General features: G+C 41.6%; 4 protein-coding genes across 4 annotated transcripts; 2 read left to right on the top strand and 2 right to left on the bottom strand.

The window, feature by feature from the left end:
- Positions 1-805: 805 nt before the first annotated feature.
- Positions 806-1729, bottom strand: LOC129752228 (uncharacterized). The gene has a single exon (XM_055748015.1). It carries the CDS (start codon positions 1727-1729, stop codon positions 806-808), a length of 924 nt encoding a protein of 307 aa, XP_055603990.1.
- Positions 1730-3573: 1844 nt separating this feature from the next.
- Positions 3574-7308, bottom strand: LOC129752229 (uncharacterized). Its single transcript, XM_055748016.1, has one exon. The coding sequence runs from the start codon at positions 7306-7308 to the stop codon at positions 3574-3576; it is 3735 nt and encodes a 1244-aa protein (XP_055603991.1).
- Positions 7309-11653: 4345 nt separating this feature from the next.
- Positions 11654-14895, top strand: LOC129754646 (uncharacterized). The gene is made up of 4 exons (XM_055750822.1): positions 11654-12100; positions 12159-13032; positions 13576-13756; positions 13822-14895. Exons 1-4 carry the CDS (start codon positions 11794-11796, stop codon positions 14755-14757), a joined length of 2298 nt encoding a protein of 765 aa, XP_055606797.1. The 5' UTR covers positions 11654-11793; the 3' UTR covers positions 14758-14895.
- A 3461-nt stretch (positions 14896-18356) lies between these two features.
- LOC129756092 (intraflagellar transport protein 88 homolog) lies at positions 18357-21884 on the top strand. The gene is made up of 5 exons (XM_055752843.1): positions 18357-18520; positions 18580-19392; positions 20225-20569; positions 20621-21557; positions 21623-21884. Exons 1-5 carry the CDS (start codon positions 18365-18367, stop codon positions 21769-21771), a joined length of 2400 nt encoding a protein of 799 aa, XP_055608818.1. The 5' UTR covers positions 18357-18364; the 3' UTR covers positions 21772-21884.
- The last annotated feature ends 366 nt before the right edge of the window (positions 21885-22250 follow it).

Genomic DNA, 22250 nt, shown 5'->3' on the forward strand with positions numbered 1-22250 from the left:
AAAGTTTTCAATTTTGGTAATTTTTTAAATTAAGTCAACTTTTTCCATTTTGTCAAATAAGTCGATATTGTCAATATTGCCAATTCAGTCCATTTTGCAAATTTTGTCGATTTTGTCAATTTTGGCAATTTTGCCAATTCCGCCAATTTTGTCAATTTTGTTATTTTTTCAATTTTGTTCACTTTTTCCATATTGTCAATTTTGTCAATTTTTTTCAGTGTTGTAAATTTTTTCAATTTTGTCCATTTTGTCAATTTGCCTAATTTGAAAATTGTGTCAATTTTTTCAATTTTGTTAACGTTTCCCATTTTGTTAATTTTATCAGATTCTTCAATGTTGACAATTTTGTCCATTTTGTGAATTGAGAAAATTTTGTCAATTTTGTCAATGTTTTCAATGTTGACAAATTTTTATTTCAATTTGTCATTTTTGCCAGTTTTGTCAATTTAGTCAATGGTTTCTGTTGAGGTGAAGTTTCGGAGGTTCTTTTGAGCAATCCGGAAATTTGTAGCACTGCTAAAAGCTATTATATTTATCATTAATCATGGGCAAAACTTGTTGTATAATGTTCACTTACATTAGCTAACCTCAATGCTTTCGGTCCTCAACAATCTTGATATATGTATATTGCAAATCTTATGGTCGTACGAAAGATAATATCTGTGTAAATAATGTATGGATGTTAAATCAAGTAAATAATAATAATAGTTTTCCTACTCACTATCGTAAATAAATCAATAAACTGGAATATGAAAGATGATTCGATAAGGGGATAAATTACACTTTCGTACAAATATCTCGCTGCTTAACAATTCACATGGTCTTGTTTCCTAGCACAAATGTCATCCTCGTTGACGTCTTTCGTCATCTGCTCGCTGTCACAACCGCTAACGTCAGTGTTCAACCGACCAGGATTCTGGTGTTGCTGTAGGGGGGCGGTCAAAGTAGCGGTAACATCCTCCCCCTCGTAAGACAGATGATCTTCTGATGTCTTACCGACATCCAAAACCGCTAACTTAGCTACAGGCCTGATGATGAGTCCTTTAGAAGTTTGCACTGTTGCCCGTCGTACTCGTCCATCAGCTCCTTTCACAACATCCAAAACACGTCCGCGGGTCCAGCCGTTTCGGATAGATTCATCGATTATAACCACCAGCGTTCCTGGTTCCAGAGGTTTCGTTTCTTCGAACCATTTAGTTCGCCTCGCGATGATGGGCAAATACTCCTTCACCCAGCGATGCCAGAAGATATCCACCAAGTGCCTGTTGTGATTCCAGTCGTCTCTAAGGGCCAGTCTAGATTCGACGAACTTCATATGCGGCTGACCGATGCCTGTAGAACTCAGAAGCAGGAAATGATTTGGGGTCAAAGCTTCCTGTGAGTCATTTTCCAAGGAGATGAAAGTTAGGGGCCTAGAGTTGACAACTGCTTCAGCTTCGACGAGAACGGTGGAGAAGGTTTCTTCGTTCGGAGTTCTAGATGTGGTAATCGCAAAGAACGCTGTTTTCACAGACCTAACAAGGCGCTCCCACGCACCTCCCATGTGCGGCGCAGAAGGCGGGTTGAAGTACCACTTGGTTACAGTGTTTGTAAATGTCGTTGCCAGTTCGGTGTTGATGGTTTTGCATTCTTCTACGAGATCGTTCTTGGCGCCAAGGAAATTGGTCCCGTTATCGGAATATATTTCAACCGGTGATCCTCGACGTGCCACGAATCGTCGCATAGCCATCTTGCATGATGTTGTGGTCAGGGAATGGACTACCTCCAGGTGGACAGCTCGGATGGTTAAACAGGTGAATAACGCCACCCACCTCTTCACCGTGCTACGTCCTACTCTCACTTGCATTGGCCCAAAATAATCAAGTCCCACGAAAGAAAATGGCCTATAGAAAGCTCTCAGGCGAGCGGCAGGTAGAGGGCTCATGCGAGGCACATTTGGGGAAGCTTTATACACTCGGCAATGCGTACATTGCTTTTCGACGATTCGAACCAAGGTTTTAATTCGGGATACGTGGAACCTCTGCCTTATCTCGTTCACGACGGTGTTCGTATTGCAATGCAGATATTTTTTGTGATACCACAAAACAATCAACTTGGTAGCGTAGTGCTCTCTAGGCAGAATGATCGGATTTCTGGTATCGTACGACACAAAAGCAGCAGCACTTATTCTCGATTCCACGCGTAGAATTCCATCTTCATCAATGAAAGGAGAAAGCTTCGATAGAGGACTCGTACGCTTCAGCCTTCGTTGCTCGGTTGGAGAATCAATTTGTTGCAGTTTTCTAATTTCTTCGGCATACCCGCATAAATTAGGATTATATCCGAACGATTTCAGAAAAAGTCAATCGAAGATTTGATGAAGTGTAAAAAAAAGTTAAGCATACGATAATTGAAATTGTAAAATACATTGCTTCAATCGTGAATTCCAAATTGACTGTATTTTTAATATGTCGTTAGGTTATGTAACTGTTAAAAACTGTTAAAACAATTACATGGAAAAACTGTTCTACAAACAGTTGAAATAAAGTCTCAAAACCCCTTTAGGAAACATATTTAGACATTCAAACCGTTATTGTTATAGTTATTTCTAAAGTTCGCTTGTTACTGAGCGTTTACAGTAACAGTTATGATATGATTTCACAAAATGTTCTTCCAACGTTATACAGATGGTTATGAGAACCGTACGCAATAATGGCGGACGCACTAAAAGGGAACATTTTTTTGGATTTTCGGATTTCATAAAAAGTAATATAATTTCACTTTACGTTTTATTTTTATATTCAAACTTACTTGCATACAGGGTTTTTTTTATTATTTAATCCTCTGACCTGGGCTGCAGATTCCGTAGTTCTACAATGTTATGGTGCATGAAGTGGGTAATTCAAGTCTACAGATATTGACAAATTAGTTTCGAAACCTCTGCACCACCAGCGAGGGAAATCCCCCCCGCGGGGGACTTGAGCTGCATAAGAGAGCAGCATCGACGACACTGAAATGAAATACAAAAAACATCAATTAGATATTTACATATACGCAACTAGAATACATTTGCCTACCCAATAAGCCGCAGGCGAAAACATGTAAAACATAATTCAACTCACCTGAAAAACTGAAATTATTAGCCTAGCTGCTGGGCTGCACTGATTTCGGCTCCCGGTGCGCCGACTTTCCGGTACGTTGATGCAGCTACGGTACCGAAATTTCTTCCAAAATTGCTGCTGCAAATCTTTTTTTAAACTTTCTTATTCTTTTTTTCTTCTTCTCGAAACTGCTAGCAATCATGACAGTTGTCATCCCGAAAATCGAGAAGTGTTAAATTTATATGAACGTTAGATGTAATCGTTCGGCATGATTTTTACGGTTAACAAAAAGCTATCGTTAATAGGCCAAACAGTAAGTTGAGCCTAACTAATATCGTAACTTTTCATTCAAACGTGAAGGTTTGGTTTGAATAGTTTTATTCAAAATTTATTTATTTTATTTGAATAGTTTTACTTAATAGCTATGTTTCTATAAACAATCACAGTTTCTGTAGAGGTTCGATTATCGTTTTGATTTTTTGAGGTAGAGTTTTTAGCTATGCGGGTATGCCTCACTTTGCATGGTTCGGAAAAGTAATTTTTCTGCTGACTCCAGTTCGGCTTGCTGCAGGTTTCCATTTCGGCGAGCGAGATTTTTCCAGGTGTTAACGCGGTTATGCGAATAACGATACACGTAACCAATGGAGTGAATCAAACGATTCCACTGGGAAAAATTCTCCCATTTAATCAGCAGTGGAGCTCGGTCGATGGCGCGATGCACATTCAATACGTTGCATTTTACTTGTCTTAATTCCTCTCCCGTTTCGAAGCATTCATTTTGATGGAATGGCCAACGATCTTCTGGCTCGTATAAGAAAGAAGGTCCGTTGAACCATCGACCCTCGGATGATAGATCGGGCCCAGTCGACCACTTGGTGGCCTCATCTGCGACATTAAGTTTGCTCGGAACCCATTTCCACTCGAAAGCCTCGGTACTTTCAAGTATCTCTCCAATTCTACAGGAAACAAATTGGTTGTATTTTCGCGAATCGGAGTTAATCCACGCCAGAACAGTACGTGAGTCCGTCCATATGACCCTTCGTGAAATTTTTAAAGAGTGCGTTTCAAGCAAGTTTTTCGATTGACGACTTCCGATTATTGCTGCCTGTAGCTCAAGACGAGGAATCGATAGAGTCTTAAGTGGAGCAACTTTAGATTTTGCGGATATTAAAATACATTTTACTACTCCGCCAACTTCAGCTCTTAAATAGGATGCACAAGCGTACGCCAACTCACTCGCATCCACGAAAACGTGTAGTTGTATCGATCCAAGTTCATCTATCGCACTTTTACCAAAATATGGTCTTGGAATTCTAACATCTTTCAGCTTTGGGAAGAGAGAAATCCATTGAGCCCATCGGATTTGTAAATTCTCAGAAATAGGCTCGTCCCAAGATTTATGATTCCGCCAAATATCCTGGACCAGGATCTTGCCGTGGATGATAAAATGAGCAAGTAAGCCCAAAGGATCGTACAAGCTCATTACGATGCTTAACACTTCTCGCTTCGTCGGATTTTCAGGAATGTGTTTAAAGTCTGAAGAGTAAGTGAACGCATCTTCTTCTCGCAACCACAACATTCCCAGAACTCGTTTGGCTTCGCTTGAGGAAGCTTTTCGATCTTCCACGTCAAAGGATTTAACAGTTGACGGATCCGTTTCCCCTACGGCCTGCAGCACAAGATCCGAGTTCGATGACCAAGAGTGGAACTCAAACCCGGCTTGCGAATGGATAAATTTCACTTCTAACGATCTTTTTATTGCTTCGGCTTCGTCATCAAAACTTTGAAGGTAATCATCCATATAGTGGTGATGTAAAATGGATTCGACTGCCTCGGGAAATTCCGTAGCAAACTCTCTCGCGTTGATGTTTTTTACATGCTGTACAGAGCACGGCGAGCTAGTTGACCCAAAGGTGGCTACAGTCATGAAGAATGTTTTTGGTTGTTCAGACGGTTCATTTCGCCAAAGGATCCGTTGCGCCTGTACGTCAGCTTCGCGGATCAACACCCGGTGAAACATTTCACGTATATCGGCGGAAACAGCCACTTTCCGCTCCCGGAATCCAGTCAAAATCTTTGGTAACGACATCAATTGGTCAGGACCTTTGATCAGCATAGAATTCAAGCACACTCCGTCAACTTTGGCCGCCGCATCGCAGAAAATCCGAATTTTGCCAGGTTTCTTGGGATTAATTACGACTCCCAAGGGCAGGTACCAGATCCGACGGGGGTCGGTATGCTGTAGTTCCACTTCCGTTGCTTCTCTCAAATATCCTTTTTCCAAATATTCTGAAATCTGACGTCTAACGCTGCCTCCAACCACAGCATCAGCTGACATGCGTTTCTCCAAACAAATTAAGCGTTTGAACGCCATGGCGTAACTGTCGGGGAATTCGAATACGTCGTACCGCCACAGAAGACCCGTCTCGAATCTGCGACCTACTCGCTTCGTTGTTGCTTCGAGGATTACGCGGGCTCGTTGATTTTCGATAGATTCGGGTCCATCTCGAATAGAAACGCCTAAATTTTCTACAGCGAACGATCGTTTGATTATATCATGCAATTCTTCCAGTTTCGAAGAACATTGGCAGATGTGCATGCTGAACGCGGAGCCCATAATCGTGTTCTCAGAAATCGGACCGTGGATTGACCATCCGAGTCGTGTTTTTGTAGCGATAGGATCATTTGTTTTACCTTCTCTTCTACGGAGCGCTACAGCCAAGTGCGCGTTGTCGTTTCCTATTAGGATATGCGGAGTCACATCATTATAATCGCTCACCGGAAGTCCTGAAAGGTGAGGGTATCTGGCAGCTAACCGTTGGTAGTGTAGAGATTGAGATGGAAGAGAGAGATTCTGCACTGTCCGAACGTTAGAAAGCGAATACTTTTGCGATCGTCCTTCTCCGGCTATGTCGAAATTTACCCATTTGGAACCGTCCTCGTCTCGAGTAACATCCGCCGTCCAAGTCAAGCATAACACTCCGCTTTCGCCTTCTAACCCCAACTGATTTGCAATCTTTTCTTCTAACAGAGTCAGAGAGGACCCATCGTCGTAGAAGGCATAGACTTTCACCGAACGACCTCTGCTGGATAATGTCACGGGAAGAATGCGGAATAACGAAGATTGGCTTCCGTGGCGATGATTGTTCACCATGCCGGATGAACTTCCCGATGATTGATTAGCTTTCGGTCCATGTAGAAGTGGATGGTGTTTATAGCTGCACCCCTCTACTCCGCAAGCTTTCTTAAGCTTACACGGTCTTCGCCCGTGCTGGAACAAGCAGGTTCGGCAAAGCGAAATACAGTGTACGACTGTCCATCGCTCCTCTAAATTCTTTTTCAGAAATTCTGAACAGTCTTGAACCCTGTGTTCGGACTTGAAGCAAATCTTGCACCATTTCGTACTATCAGAGCTCGACTCGTTCCGGTGCCACTCATTAGAGTGATGATTTACTTCGTCAGTAGTGTGCGTATGTAAAAAACCTCTGTCTTTTTGCTTATCGAGTTTCGAATTACGGTTATCAGGTTTTTCTCCCACGTTTATTGTGACTGCCGTTGCCGCCTTGACCAAAACTGACATGAACGTCGCGAAAACTCGCAAATCATCTTCCAAAAATTGTTCCTTATACAATGCCCAATCGAGCTTCATTTGGTCCGGCAATTTATCTACAAGCTTGTGGATTAAAGTCGGGTTGTTCATATGTGCAAAGTGCTGCCCAACCGCAAGATGGTCCACTAAATTTTGCACGGTCATTCCGAAAGTAATAAGCGTATCAAGTCTCCCTGGTTTCGGGCCTGGAGTATTTTTCACTTTGTTTATCAATGCGAAGATCAGGATTTCGGGTCGGCCATATAATATTTTCAAGGTCTCCATGACCAATGGAACAGAATTCGGGAGCAGCAATTTACTTCTAACAGCCTCTAGAGCGGGACCTCGTAGACAACGTTGCAACCGAGTTAAGTTATCAGCATCCGAATAACCGCAGGCTTGCGTCGTATTAAAGAACATTCTCGAAAACAGCGGCCAATCTTCGGGGTCCCCGGAAAACATCGGTAGATCTTTGGCCATAAGCTGACGTGCGGCTATCTGACTGTGGCTCGGAGTGGTGTAATTCTCATACGGATTCAACATCGGGTTGGGTAGTGTCGCACCTGGCGCGAGCATCGCGGAAACCGGGACACTGTCAGCGAACGTATGCTGAGTTTGGAAATTATTGGCAGTACTCATTGTTGCCGGATGGGGTACTGACGGAATATACACGGGGTACGCAGAAGTAGCTACAACATGTAACCAGTGCGTGGGTGAGAAGCCCAAGGTCAGTGAGAATCGTCGACATAAATGTAAATGTGCACAGGAAGCGCTGTGGGGAGTGGAGGCGGACCGTACCTTACACCACCGACGCCATACGCAAATAATGGCTAGGTAATGGTCGAGTAAGATGCTGACCAACAGAGGGCGCTGATTGAAACGCACAGATGGGCAGCCATAGGCGGGCTTCGAAAGCGGCGCAATGGGGCGGAATCCCAGGACGGAGCCGAAAGTTCAGATCCGGGGCGATGACCTACAGCTACGACAATCACTCCACAAACAACGTCCATATCATACGGTTCAACCGATAGTGCGAACAGTGAAAAATAATCACACTACAACCAGGTGAGACGTGATTGCCGCCCCGGAATCCTAAGGGATGATGAACTGGCCCACTGGAATGGTTCCTAATCCACTTTCGTTTTGTCCCATTGCGCCAACAGGACCCCTTTATGTTTGTTGGATTTATACCCTTCCACTGGAGGACTGCAGCTAGTCTGGAGAAAGCCAACGGTTAAGCGAGGCAAATCCCAAGAGGCCCCGTCACGACAGCGTAGCAGTTCCCACCACACCCAGGCAGCCGTCAACGCCGAGTGGTCCGACAGTATACCACATCCAGGTAACCGTCAACACCTGGTGGTCCGGAAATCGGAAGGGTCAGCCGAAGAAGAGCCACGCCAAAAGTCCACCGGTTTACTCACCTTGCGCCGCAGCGTAGTTCAACGGAAGTAGGCGGAAGGGAGTGAGGTGCTGGGACAGCCCCGGAGTTCATCATTGGCAGTCATCGTCAAGGTAGGAAGAGCCTATGTCATTGTGAAATCTTAGTGGTAGAAACCATCTTGTCGACCCATCAACCCAATAAACAACAAACGGGGAAAGTTCGTGTTCACAAAGCTCCGTGTTTTCTTGTGCTAGCTAGAACGCGGATAGCCGACCCTGAGGCATATTGAGGGGGGTTCTTATAGATGCTGGGCAGGCTAACTCACCCTTAGGTTATAAACAGGAGGCACTGAGCCTGAGCTAACCATAAATGAAGGGAGTGTCGCGGGGGTCACGATAGGTTGCGTCATTGAGGGCAAACCGATCGGCCCAGTTAGTGAATGCGGCGGCCCTTGACCCGTGGTAGTTATCGGATTAGTTTTAGGAATAGCGCCAGTCGACATCAATGAAACTCTAAGAGAGTTACTCGCATAAGTGTTTACAACATCCATTGATGAACTCATCTGGCGGCTAGTAGAGTAAGGAAGTTGCGTACCTGGTAGTTGTTGAGCACTCTCAAAAACAGGCGCAGTTACCAAGGTGCTCGATTGCTTCGAGACGGCAGGTTCAGCATTGTTTGAAGCACCAACCGGTAAATCGTCACATACGTTATTGGTCCTTACCGGGGCGACTTTTTCTTGGGCTTGCGGGACCATAGTTGAGTTCACAGCGCTGCCCAGAAGTCGGTTCACCTTCCACTGGATGATCCGACTAGAATTACTTTGATTCGATTTTCGGCTCTGTCTATCTTCGTCGTCGTCTGCTTCTTCTTCAAGAACGCGGTATTTTTCTTGGATGAATTTCTTCTCCAAATCAAGCTTTCGCTGTTCGAGATCAAGCTGCTTTTCTTGGAGGGCTTTCATCTCCTCTAATTTTTGAAGTCGTAGCCTCATCAATGTTCCGGCTGACTTAATCGAGTTTTTCGCGCTGCTAATGGATTTCGGTGAAGGCACTATTGTGTTTTGTTTTTCCTGGGGCGTCGCCGTGCATCGAGGACATATAAAGTCTTTCTCAGAGATACTATCTCCTACGCCCACGCACTCGTAGTGCCACCACGAGTCGCATTTGTCGCACGCTACCATACGGTTGTTATCCGGAAGATTGCAGCCGGCTCCGCAGCTGTGACCGGGTTCCTTTTGAATATCTGTCGACATTGCAATGTAGCCTAATCTTTTAGATTTGTTGAGGTGAAGTTTCGGAGGTTCTTTTGAGCAATCCGGAAATTTGTAGCACTGCTAAAAGCTATTATATTTATCATTAATCATGGGCAAAACTTGTTGTATAATGTTCACTTACATTAGCTAACCTCAATGCTTTCGGTCCTCAACAATCTTGATATATGTATATTGCAAATCTTATGGTCGTACGAAAGATAATATCTGTGTAAATAATGTATGGATGTTAAATCAAGTAAATAATAATAATAGTTTTCCTACTCACTATCGTAAATAAATCAATAAACTGGAATATGAAAGATGATTCGATAAGGGGATAAATTACACTTTCGTACAAATATCTCGCTGCTTAACAATTCACATGGTCTTGTTTCCTAGCACAAATGTCATCCTCGTTGACGTCTTTCGTCATCTGCTCGCTGTCACAACCGCTAACGTCAGTGTTCAACCGACCAGGATTCTGGTGTTGCTGTAGGGGGGCGGTCAAAGTAGCGGTAACAGTTTCAAATCAATTTTGTCAGTTTTGTCATTTTTGTCCATTTTGTCAATTTTGTAAATTTTGTCAATTTTGTCAATTTTGTCAATTTTGTCAATTTTGTCAATTTTGTCAGTTTTGTCAATTTTGTCAATTTTGTCAATTTTGTCAATTTTGTCAATTTTGTCAATTTTGTCAATTTTGTCAATTTTGTCAATTTTGTCAACTTTGTCAATTTTGTCCATTTTGTCAATTTTGCCAATTTCGTCAATTTTGTCAATTTTGTCAATTTTGTCAATTTTGTCAATTTTGTCAATTTTGTCAATTTTGTCAATTTTGTCAATTTTGTCAATTTTGTCAATTTTGTCAATATTGTCAATTTTGTCAATTGAGTCAATTTTGTCAATTTTGTCAATTTTGTCAATTTTGTCAATTTTGTCAATTATGTCAATTTTGTCAATTTTGTCAATTTTGTCAATTTTGTCAATTTTGTCAATTTTGTCAATTTCGTCAATTTTGTCAATATTGTCAATTTTGTCATTTTTGTCAATTTTGTCAATTTTGTCAATTTTGTCAGTTTTGTCAATTTTGTCAATTTTGTCAATTTTGTAAATTTTGTCAATTTTGTAAATTTTGTCAATTTTGTCAATTTTATCAATTTTGTCAATTTTGTCAATTTTGGCAATTTTGTCAATTTTGTCAATTTTGTCAATTTTGTCGATTTTGTCAATTTTGTCAATTTGTTCAATTTTGTCAATTTTGTCAATTTTGTCAATTTTGTCAATTTTGTCAATTTTGTCAATTTTGTCAATTTTGTCAATTTTGTCAATTTTGTCAATTTTGTCAATTTTGTCAATTTTATCAATTTTGTAAATTTTGTAAATTTTGTAAATTTTGTAAATTTTGTAAATTTTGTAAATTTTGTAAATTTTGTAAATTTTGTAAATTTTGTATGATTTGTAAATTTTGTAATTTCTGTAAATTTTGTAAATTTTGTTAATTTTGTAAATTTTGTGATTTTTGTAAATTTTGTAAATTTTGTAAATTTTGTAAATTTAGTAAATTTTATAAATTTTATAAATTTTATAAATTTTGTATATATGTAAATTTTGTAAATTGTTCTCATGTAAATATTTTAAATTTTGTAAATTTTATAAATTTTGTAAGTGGAGTTGATTTTATATTTTGTAAATTTTATCATTTGTTTAATATTTTGTCAATTTTGTAATTTTTGCCAAAATTGTCAAAATTAAAAAAATTGGTAAAATTATTATGTTGTCGAAACGGTCAAAAACGTAAAGACTAAATTGTCAATATTTAAAATTGATTGTAATGTTTTTATCGTCAAATTTATCAAATTTACAAAAAAAAAAATTCAGAATTTCAAAATTGAATACGAATTGTAAGAATTTTCGAACAAGTTTTCATTGTTAGAATCATTAAATTTTTCATTATTTTCTGTTTTGTCAAATCAAATTGTTCAAAACCATCAGAATATTAAATATTTAAATATTAAACTTATAAGAATTATAAAAATTGTATAAAATATTTGACGAGGTTTTGACGGTAAAATTGTCAATATTCACAAAATTGTTAAAATTGTCAGAACAGTCGAAATTTTTGCAAATATCATGATTGTTTAGAAATTCCAAATAATTAATAAAATGTCAAAATTGTGTTATTTATTTCGGAGTCAAACTTATACCACAATTGTAATATTAATATCTAAAATTTTAAATAAAATTTTATTTTGTGTTTTGAGGTTTTTTGTGTACAACTTTTCGAATCAACTGTGGTAATAAAAAAAAACATCGAAGTAGCTGTATACTGGTGTCTTGTCCCTCGTCGTGCTACAAAACAAGTCCAAACAAGTCGCCTCAAACGGAACGGAAAACTCGTATTTTTTGGAATAAATCCCGCTTTAAATCGTTCAAAATCACTGCAAAAATCATCTTATCACCCACTTGAAGTGAGTTGCAATGTTCAAAAGTGAATATGCCGACGACACGCAGTGCTAAGAACTTAAGAACCACTAGATCTGCACCACCTTTGGTGGAGCCGCCCAAAAAGTTGCAACGCAACAATATTTCCGGTGGCGGTGGCCGTTCCGGTTCCTCCGGGGAAGAAAACGACGAAAGTTTGGCCCGGAAATTGAGGTTGGGACTGCAGCTGAACGGAGGTACTAACAACAACAACACAGCTGAGAAGAGTTCGAATGAATCGGCACCGGAAACGGCTAAGCGGAAACTGAAAAATATTACCAATACTGTGTCGGTTGTTGCTCCTGTTCCGGGGAAAGAAGGTTGGAAGTGATTTTTAATTCCTGTTTTTTTTTATATTCAAACTATTTTTTAAATCAGTTATAGAATTGGCGACTCGCAAGCGACGATCAACCGGTGATGTCACCAAAAACGATTGTGGGGAGAAGCGTCGGAAGAAAGGAAACGATATCAACCTGGATTCCGTCTCTGAATCTGAACCCATTTCCCCAACCGTAGATGGACGTCAACGGCTGAAAAATGTTCTTGGTGCCCATTACTTCGATGTTGTCAATAGACTGCAGCTAGACTATGAACCGGAATGTCTACGCAAAATGAGTCATTGTGCTGGAGTTCACGCGAAACGGATCAATCGAGCCCATAGGATGCACGAACGAAGGTACCGGGACACCAAGGAACTGCTTGTGGAAAACAGGCCGGATCTGTTCCTGAACTATTTGGAACAAGCCTTGCTGCGGCGAGAATTCATCGACTCGGATTTGTTTCTTAGAACTCTGGAACTTATACTGACAATGAACAAGCCATCTTCACTGTTAAACGCAGATTACACTGTCGAATTCGTCCTGCGGAAGGCGATTGATGTTTTGGATCACACCGTTGACTTTTTCCCGCCCTGCTGGCTGGACGTCAAACAGTCGTACCTGAATGTTCTGTTCGGTTCCCTGGAAGAAGAATGCTTCCTAAAGTTCGATCGATCCGAGGGATTGTTCAGACTGCTGTTGGTTTTGCTGGAACGAAATGTGGAGTTCCGAAGTGAGGATTTCGGCGCTCTGACAGTTTCAAGGTCTAACTCGGACCCTCGAGGTATCGCTAGCTTTCAGCTTTGGGAACAGGAAAACAATTTGAAGTACGATTTCGATCAACTAACGAGGGAGCAGAAGTTGGATCGACTTTTTGCGGTGCTTCGGGTGCTGGTCAAAATTTTGGAAATGGATCTTGCTATGTGGACATTGAGGTAGGTTTGAAATTTGATTCTCCCATTCCCCCATTTCCATCTCTGAATCTGAATTCTGAGTCTTAAAATTGAATTTTGAAACACGAAATCTTAATCTAAAATCTTGAATCTGAATCTTCAATTTAAATTGAGTATCTGATCTAAAATTTGGAACTCGAAATCGGAATTCAAAACCAAAATCTGAATCTGAAATACGATTGTGAAATTAGAATCTAAAATCTGACTCCGAAATCTGAATCCAAAATCTAAATCTGAAATCATAATCTGAAAAATGAATTTCAATCTAAAATTAAAATCTGAAATCTGAATGAAAAATTTTAATTTGAAATTGAAATCTGAAGCTGATTCTGTAAACTTTTATTTCGAAATAAAAATCTGAAATCTTTATGTCGAATTGAAATTTGAATTCCAAAACCTGAAATCTCAAATTGAAATCTGAGATTTGAAATAAAATCGAATTTCGAAACAAAGCCTACGATTTTTTTCCATTTATCTTTTGGAATCTAACGATAATGTTATGTATTTTTTCTGAGTTTTCTTTAGACATCCGCACAAAACCAAGGAAAATCTCTGCAGCCAAACGCGAAGGCCTCTCATCGGCAGCGTTCTCTGGTCCGAACATTCAACGGTTGGCGAGGTCAATTCCCTAATCAAACGCATCGTTCAGCTGTACATCAACGTAGTTGCGGCAAACTATCCTGAAGAAAGCATTCAGGTTATTTCGGTTAGTTAAAACATAGTTCAAAATTTTAAAGTCATTCTTCTAATAATTTTCTTATTATTTTCCAGCGATTAGTAACAGTAATCGGAACGGTCATCAATTTGAGCGAAATCCAGTTCGACGATGGAGCCCTCGATTATCCGTGCATCAAGAACAATACCCGATATTTTGTGCAGCAGATTACCCGGTTAATGGAATCCAGTGCGCAATACAGCGTGTCGCTTTGTTTACGTGTTATCGAACAAATGCGTTCACCGCTGATCCGGATGATACTGGTCGAACAGTTTCTCGAGAAACTGACCATCAACACGAGCCAATCTGGCTCCGGTAAATCGTCAACCGTTTCCTTCGTTCGCATTCTGGCCAAAGGACACTGGAGAGATTACCCGTTGATTAATCATAGCAGTGCTGAGAATAGTTCGGTTGATTCGGATGATCCACCCACACGTTACCCACTTCTAAAAGACCGGAAGCTATCCAAAGCTTCTCGGAAAGAGTTCACCCGGGATCAGTACCTTAACATTCTGTTTCAAGGATTCAGTGCATACACGAAAGTGTACCCACTTCCGGAATACTTCCGAATGCTCAAACTGTTCACCGATGGCGGATCACCATCTTCGTCGTCAAACAAAGTTCGAAACGCTACCCTAAAAACTCCCCCGAGAAAGGTAATTCAAGCCGCCAAATATGACTTTCTTTCGATGGAACGAAGCATTGCGCAGCTCATGGAACAACGAAAGCCGGACAAAATAATCGTGGCAAATCGTTCGAACAGCAACCGTTTACTTCTAGAGGAAATCAACGTAACGCCGGACCTCCTGGACTACTACCGGGACGAGGTAAAACATTTGTTGCTGATGCAGCGATGGTTCCGGGAAAAAATTATTCGAGCTACCCGGCAGGAGCATCGGGAAGTGTTCAAACCCTGGATGGAGCACCTGGAGCAGATCGATGAGTCGTTGGCCTGTGAATCAGCGTCGACGTCGTCGTCCTCGTTTGATTAGGTTTAAGTAGGTGATACTTTATCATGTCATTTCCATGGCTGCCGTCAAAGCGGCGCTAAGTAAACCCAGTAAGATAGTGGACTAACTTATTCATATTGTTATTTACAAATGAATTTTTTTTAAACTATAATATGAATACCTGTGGTATGATGATTTTATGAGAAAGTCCTTGCTCTGCTACTTTTTGCTTTCGTTATAAGAATAAATTATAGATATGTAGCCGAAACTAAACATATTTTTTGAGTTCGATCGGTTCAATAAACAGAGGATTAGAGATGTAATCGTGGTAATTTAAAGTGAACACCTAAATTCTTCATTAAGATTCCTAAACATCTTATTTGGGCGACAAGGATTCGTTCATCAGGTAGTGTTCAATGAAAGCCTTACGCTCATCTACATTCAGTCTCTGTGAGACAATGTTGAGATCTCCCAAGAACTCTATTGAGTCTTCTTGAGAACACAGTCGATTTTTGAGCGAGTCGCCTTAGGAACTTAGTTGATTCCTCTTCGGAACTCATTTGAGTCACTTTAAGAACTCAGTTGAGTCCCCTTAGAAACTCGATTGAGTCCCTTTAGGAACTAAGTTGAGTCTTCTTAGGAAATCAGTTGAGTCTCCTAAGGAACTCAGTTGGGTCCCCTTAGGAATTCAGTTGGGTTCCCTTAGGAACTCTATTGACTCCTTTTAAGAACTCATTTGAGTCCCCTTAGGAACTCAATTAAGTCCCCTTAGCAACTCAGTTGAGTCCCTCAAGGAACTCAGTAGAGTACCTCAAGGAACTCAGTTCACTCCTCTAAGGAACTCAGTTCACTCCTCTAAGGAACTCAGTTGAATCCGCTTGGGAACTCAGTTGAGTTCCCTTAGGAACTCAGTTGAGTTCCCTTAGGAACATTGAGTCCCCTTAAGAACTCTGTTGCGTCCCCTTAGGAACTCTGTTGAGTCCCCTAAGGAACTCTGTTGAGTCCCCTTAGGAACTCTGTTGAGTCCCCTTATGAATTCTGTTGATACCCCTTAGGAACTCTGTTGAGTACCCTTAGGAACTCTGTTGAGTCTCTTTAGGAACTCTGTTGAGTCCCCTTAGGAACTCTGTTGAGTCCCCTTAGGAACTCTGTTGAGTCCCCTTATGAATTCTGTTGATACCCCTTAGGAACTCTGTTGAGTCCCATTAGGAACTCTGTTGAGTCCCCTTAGGAACTCTGTTGAGTCCCCTTAGGAACTCTGTTGAGTCCCCTTATGAATTCTGTTGATACCCCTTAGGAACTCTGTTGAGTCCCCTTAGGAACTCTGTTGAGTCCCCTTAGGAACTCTTTTGAGTCCCCTTAGGAACTCTGTTGAGTCCCCTTATGAATTCTGTTGATACCCCTTAGGAACTCTGTTGAGTCCCCTTAGGAACTCTGTTGAGTCCCCTCAGGAACTCTGTTGAGTCCCCTTAGGAACTCTGTTGAGTCCCCTTATGAATTCTGTTGATACCCCTTAGGAACTCTGTTGAGTCCCCTTAGGAACTCTTTTGAGTCCCCTTAGGAACTCAGTTGAGTCCCCTTATGAATTCTGTTGATACCCCATAGGAACTCTGTTGAGTCCCCTTAGGAACTCTGTTGAGTCCCCTTAGGAACTCTGTTGAGTCCCCTTAGGAACTCAGTTGAGTTCCCTTAGGAACTCTGTTGAGTCCTCTTAGGAACTCTGTTGAGTCCTCTTAGGAACTCTGTTGAGTCCCCTTAGGAACTCAGTTGAGTCTCCTTAGGAACTCAGTTGAGTCCCCTTAGGAACTCAGTTGAGTCCCCTTAGGAACTCAGTTGAGTCCCCTTAGGAACTCAGTTGAGTCCCCTTAGGAACTCAGTTGAGTACCTATAGAAACTCATTTGAGTCCCCTTAGAAACTCAGTTGAGTCCCCTTAGGAACTCAGTTGAGTCCCCTTAGAAACTCAGTTGAGTCCCCTTAGGAACTCAGTTGAGACCTTTTATTAACTCAATTGGGTCCCCTTAGGAACTTAATTGGGTCCCATTAGGAACTCAGTTGAGTCCTCTTAAGAACTCTGTTGAGTCTCCTAAGAAACTCAGATAAGTCCCCTAAGGAACTCAGTTGAGTCCCCTATGAAACTCAGTTGAATCCCCGTAGAAACTACGTAGATGAATCTACGTAGGAACTCAATTGAGTCGATCTAAGGAACTCAGTTGAGTCCCCTTAGGAACTTAGTTGAGTCCCCTCGGGAACTCTGTTGAGTCCCCTAAGGAACTCAGTTGAGTCCTCTTATGAACTCATTGGAGTCCCCTAAGAAACTCAGTTGAGTTCCCTTACGAACTCAGTTGAGTCCCCTTAGGAACTCAGTTGAGTACCCTTAGCAACTCAGTTGAGTACCCTTAGGAACTCAGTTGAGACCTTTTAGGAACTCAATTGGGTCCCCTTAGGAACTCAGTTGAGTCCTCTTAGGAACTCTGTTGAGTCTCCTAAGAAACTCAGATAAGTCCCCTAAGGAACTCAGTTGAGTCCCCTAAGAAACTCAGTTGAATCCCCGTAGAAACTACGAAGATGAATCTACGTAGGAACTCAATAGAGTCCATCTAAGGAACTCAGTTGAATCCCCTTAGGAACTTAGTTGACTCCCCTTGGGAACTCTGTTGAGTCTCTTGAGGAACTCAGTTGAGTCCTCTTATGAACTCAGTGGAGTCCCCATAAGGAACTCAGCTGAGTCTCCTGAGGAACTCACTCGAGTCGACTTAGGAACTGATATTAGACCCCTTAGGAACTCATTTGATTCTCCTTAGGAATTCAGTTGAGTTCCCTAAGAAACTCAGTTGAGTTCCCTTAGAAACTCAGATGAGTCTCCATAGGAACTCAGATGAGTCCCCATTGGAACTCGGATAAGTCCCCATAGGAACTCAGATTAGTCCCCTTAGGAACTCAGATGAGTTCCCATAGGAACTCATTTGAGTCCCCATAGGAAGTCAGTTCAGTCCCATAAAAATTTATTTGAATTCCCTTAGGAACTCAGTTGAGTCCTCTCAGGAACTCATTTGAGTCTCCTTAGGAACTCAGTTGTGTCCGTTTATGAACTCAGTTGAGTCACCTTAGCAACTTAGTTAAGTCCCTTTAAGAACTCAGTCGAGTCCCTTTTTTAACTCAGTTGAGTCTCCTTAGAAAATTAGAAACTGAACTACAGTTAGGAACACAGTTGATTCCCTTTGGAAACTCAGTTTAGTCTCCTTAGGAACTCGGTTGAATCCACGCTGGAACTCGGTTGAGTTTTTTTTAAGAATTCAGTTGATTCCCCTTAGGAACTCAGTTTTATCCAGTTTAGCATCCGTAGGTAGTTAGTTGAGTTCCCTCAAAAGCTTGGTTAAGGAAATAAGAATTTCTTTGCGCATTTCAACAATTTTCCACCGGTTGCATGATAGCCACCTGTTGATCCATCTTAGCAACGGAAACCCAAATCAAAACTTTCATTCAAGTTTCTGTACAAGCTACCACCAGTTGCATGAAAAACCACCTGTTGAGTCACCTTAGCAACGGTTTCCAAAACACCAGAATCTTCCATGGCAACGCATTGACCACAAACAAATGAACGTTAAGCGAGGTGAAATTCTTTTCCATTGACTAAGACGAAAGTGAAAGATGGCATCCAATTTTAATGACGATATTTACAGCGGATTTTCCGGTGTAACGAACAAACTTTTCAACTACGACGTCAAGGAGGACAAAGCGTTCCAGAATGCGGTCAAAACCTCCAGCTATGGGAAGAAAACGACCTCTACGCCGAAGTTCTTTTGGGTAAGTTGTAACTTGCAAGTCAAGGACAACTTGATAAAATCATTTTCTAACAATTTTAGAATGGAGAAAAACTCGGTTCAGCCGAAGGAATGGCTGCTATGGCCAGACCATCGACTGCCATCCGTCCGGTGGGCTACTCGTCCCAAAATAGTAAACTGTTTGACCCACTAAATCAAGCGGCCAAGAAGATCGTCGTCATGGAAAGTAAGAAGGAAGAAACTCCGGAACAGCGGTACAAAAATATGGAAACCAAGATCTACGCACTGTTGGAAGAATCCATTATAGCCAGCACGGGTTCCAAACCGGATATGTCCGGTGCACTGGCAAAAGCCAAAGAAGCATCTTCGATGGATCGTACTTTGCTGCGAATGCGAGATCAAGATGGCGGCACTTACACTCACAACTTTGATCTCACGTTTTTCGTGCTGTTCAATTTGGCTAATGTGTACGCTAAGAATGAAATGTACATCGAGGCATTGAACACCTATACTTTGATGACCAAGAATAAGATGTTTCCCAACGTCAACCGATTGAAGATCAATATGGGCAACATTTATTTTCAGCTGGGATTGTATACCAAAGCGATTAAAATGTATCGGATGGCACTCGATCAGGTTCCGAGCAATCAGAAAGAACTGCGGCTTAAAATTACTCATAACATAGGAATACTGTTCATCAAAATGGGTCAATATTCGGACGCGGCAACCAGCTTTGAATTCATCATGTCTGAGAAAGGAGATCTGAAAACGGGGCTTCATCTTATTCTCTGTTACTACGCGTTGGGCGACGTGGATAAGATCAAACACGCATTTCAACTGCTGCTGGATATTCAAATCGACTATTTGGAGGAAGAGAAAGTTTTTCAAACTAACGTAAGTCGCTTCAAATTTGATAATTAACTAATTTAATTAAACAAATGTGAGTACTCAGGAGCTTAAATGAGTTTCCCAAAAAAATCATTGGGGTATCTTTAAAAACCCGTTGGAGTTCCCATATTAACTCAATTAAGTTTTCTCAGGAAGTCAGTTGAGTCCCCTCAGGAACTCTGTTGAGTCCCCTCAGGAACTCTGTTGAGTCCCCTTAGGAACTCTGTTGAGTCCCCTCAGGAACTCTGTTGAGTCACCTCAGGAACTCTGTTGAGTCCCCTCAGGAACTCTGTTGAGTCCCCTCAGGAACCCTGTTGAGTCCCCTCAGGAACCCTGTTGAGTCCCCTCAGGAACTCTGTTGAGTCCCCTCAGGAACTCTGTTGAGTCCCCTCAGGAACTCTGTTGAGTCCCCTCAGGAACTCTGTTGAGTCCCCTCAGGAACTCTGTTGAGTCCCCTCAGGAACTCTGTTGAGTCCCCTCAGGAGCTCTGTTGAGTCCCCTCAGGAACTCTGTTGAGTCCCCCCAGGAACTCTGTTGAGTCCCCCCAGGAACTCTGTTGAGTCCCCCCAGGAACTCTGTTGAGTCCCCTCAGGAACTCTGTTGAGTCCCCTTAGGAACTCTGTTGAGTCCCCTCAGGAACTCTGTTGAGTCCCCTCAGGAACTCTGTTGAGTCCCCTCAGGAACTCTGTTGAGTCCCCTCAGGAACTCAGTTGAGTCCCCTCAGGAACTCTGTTGAGTCCCCTCAGGAACTCTGTTGAGTCCCCTCAGGAACTCTGTTGAGTCCCCTCAGGAACTCTGTTGAGTCCCCTCAGAAATGTATTTTGTTTTGTTTCTCCAGTCCAACCCTTCTTTCGAATACATCAACGAGATGATCAAATCAGACGAACTACACGCACACGAACAGCGCATTCGACATCTGGCCGAGAAGAACATACTGATCTCGGCGAATCTGATTTCGACCATCATCGACGATTACTTCAACGATGGGTACAGCTGGTGCGTCGAAACGATCAAGAACTCGTACTTCACCACCCTGGCCGTAGATTTGGAGCTGAAGAAGGCGGTCATTTATTTGAAACAGGACGACATCCAGCAGGCTATCGACACGCTGAAATACTTTGAGAAGAAGGAATCGAACGTGGCGATCAATGCGGCTATCAACCTAAGCTTTATATACATTTTGGTAAGTTTTGTTGGATCAGATCATCGGAATGCTCATTTTTTTTATTTTTAGAAAAAAGACATCGTTGCGGCTGAATCTTATGCTGAAACTGCTAAGAAGATTGACAGCTATTGTCCAGCGGCCTTCATTAACTGTGGAGTTTGTAGCATGTTGAAGAACGACTTGGAGTCAGCTAAGCTTATGTTCATGAATGCTTTGGACATCGATTCGACCTGTTTTGAGGCTCTTTACAATGTTGGGTTGATTTTCAAAAAGTTAGGGGATCATAACAACTCCCTTGTATACTTTCGCAAGATCATCTCTAACTTGGGTCATGAACAGCACCCCGAAGTTCTTTATCAGATTGCAAGTTTGTACGAGTTACTTGGAGACATTGGAACAGCTTTGGAATACTATCTACAGCTGCTCAGTCTGGTTCAGCAGGACAACAAAATCATTCAGAAGATTGGAGAGCTCTACGAAACGGATGGGGAAAGGCAGCAAGCCTACCATTACCACCACGAATCCTATCGTATTTACCCGATAGATTCCAGTGTTGTGAACTGGTTGTGTTCTCATTACATCGAGTTGCAGGTTGTAGAAAAGGCCATTGGTTTCTACGAAAAAGCTGTTCTGAAGAACCCCCAGGATCCGTACTACCTGCTACGTATTGCCGGATGCTACAGACGTATTGGCAATCAGCAGAAATCGATGAACCTTTTCAAAATGATCCATGAGATATACCCGGAGAATGCGGACTGTCTACGGGCTCTGATGCATCTGACCCAGCAGCAAGGAAACAACGAATTGTATGAACGCTACATGTCGGAGCTGCAGAAGTTGGAGAAGCAGAAAGAAGTCCGGCAGCGTATCGGTACAAGTCGACCGCCGACTACGAGTTCCAGAATCTCCAGTGGTGATCACAGCCGTAGATCGAGCGTAGCCAACGGGGATCACTATCAACCTCCGCCGACGGCTTCCGGAAATAAAAGCGTCGATGTTTCACCTGGTAATGACGTTATTAGAAACTTGTTGAAATTGCACTGAGAACCTGATTATACAATTTTCTTGCAGATTACAATACAGCATTTTCGAATGCCTATGGATACGCTGACCCCCTGGGTCCGCCACAGGAACGCCCCCGTACAGGGGTGCGAAGAAATCTTACCGTGGAGGAAGACTCGGATGAGGAAATTAATCCCTATGATCTGTTGCCGGTTTAAACGACGTCACTTATGTGAATTTGTTTATCGTACTAATTAAACAGGAATAAGTACAAAATAATGAACCTTTATCTAAATAACTTATAGATTAGACTTTATATAACTCAAATCAACTTAATCCTGAAAAAAAAAATCCTGAATGTGTATACCGAAAAAAATGATTTTTTGAAGAATTTCCGAGCTTTTTGAAACAACGCATGATTAAAACAAATTTAAAAAATCTTATCTAAATTCTCAATCAGCATTTTGACTTAAATTAAACTATTGTCGTCTAGACATAATTGAATGAAGAAAGAGATCCCACAATTACGCTGGTTATCTCAAAGAGACTTGGTTTCTAAAAAGACGAACCCGTAAATATTTTCTTCCAACGTCAGTGAAGATCGGAAAGGAAAATTTTCCCATTCAAAGGTAAATCCACTCAAGGTCATGAAGGGGTTTCCCAAATTTCCAATTTCAACAAAACAAATTCAATTAAA

Source organism: Uranotaenia lowii, chromosome 3 (assembly GCF_029784155.1).
Source record: "Uranotaenia lowii strain MFRU-FL chromosome 3, ASM2978415v1, whole genome shotgun sequence".
NCBI lineage: Eukaryota > Metazoa > Arthropoda > Insecta > Diptera > Culicidae > Uranotaenia > Uranotaenia lowii.

Coding starts and splice junctions, on each gene's coding strand:
- LOC129752228 (XM_055748015.1), bottom strand. CDS start 1,729: ATGGCTATGCGACGATTCGTGGCACGTCGAGGATCACCGGTTGAAATA.
- LOC129752229 (XM_055748016.1), bottom strand. CDS start 7,308: ATGAGTACTGCCAATAATTTCCAAACTCAGCATACGTTCGCTGACAGT.
- LOC129754646 (XM_055750822.1), top strand. CDS start 11,794: ATGCCGACGACACGCAGTGCTAAGAACTTAAGAACCACTAGATCTGCA. Junction 12,101..12,158: donor TCCTGTTCCGGGGAAAGAAG/GTTGGAAGTGAT, acceptor TTTTTAAATCAG/TTATAGAATTGGCGACTCGC. Junction 13,033..13,575: donor CTTGCTATGTGGACATTGAG/GTAGGTTTGAAA, acceptor AGTTTTCTTTAG/ACATCCGCACAAAACCAAGG.
- LOC129756092 (XM_055752843.1), top strand. CDS start 18,365: ATGGCATCCAATTTTAATGACGATATTTACAGCGGATTTTCCGGTGTA. Junction 19,393..20,224: donor AGAAAGTTTTTCAAACTAAC/GTAAGTCGCTTC, acceptor TTGTTTCTCCAG/TCCAACCCTTCTTTCGAATA. Junction 20,570..20,620: donor TAAGCTTTATATACATTTTG/GTAAGTTTTGTT, acceptor TTTTATTTTTAG/AAAAAAGACATCGTTGCGGC.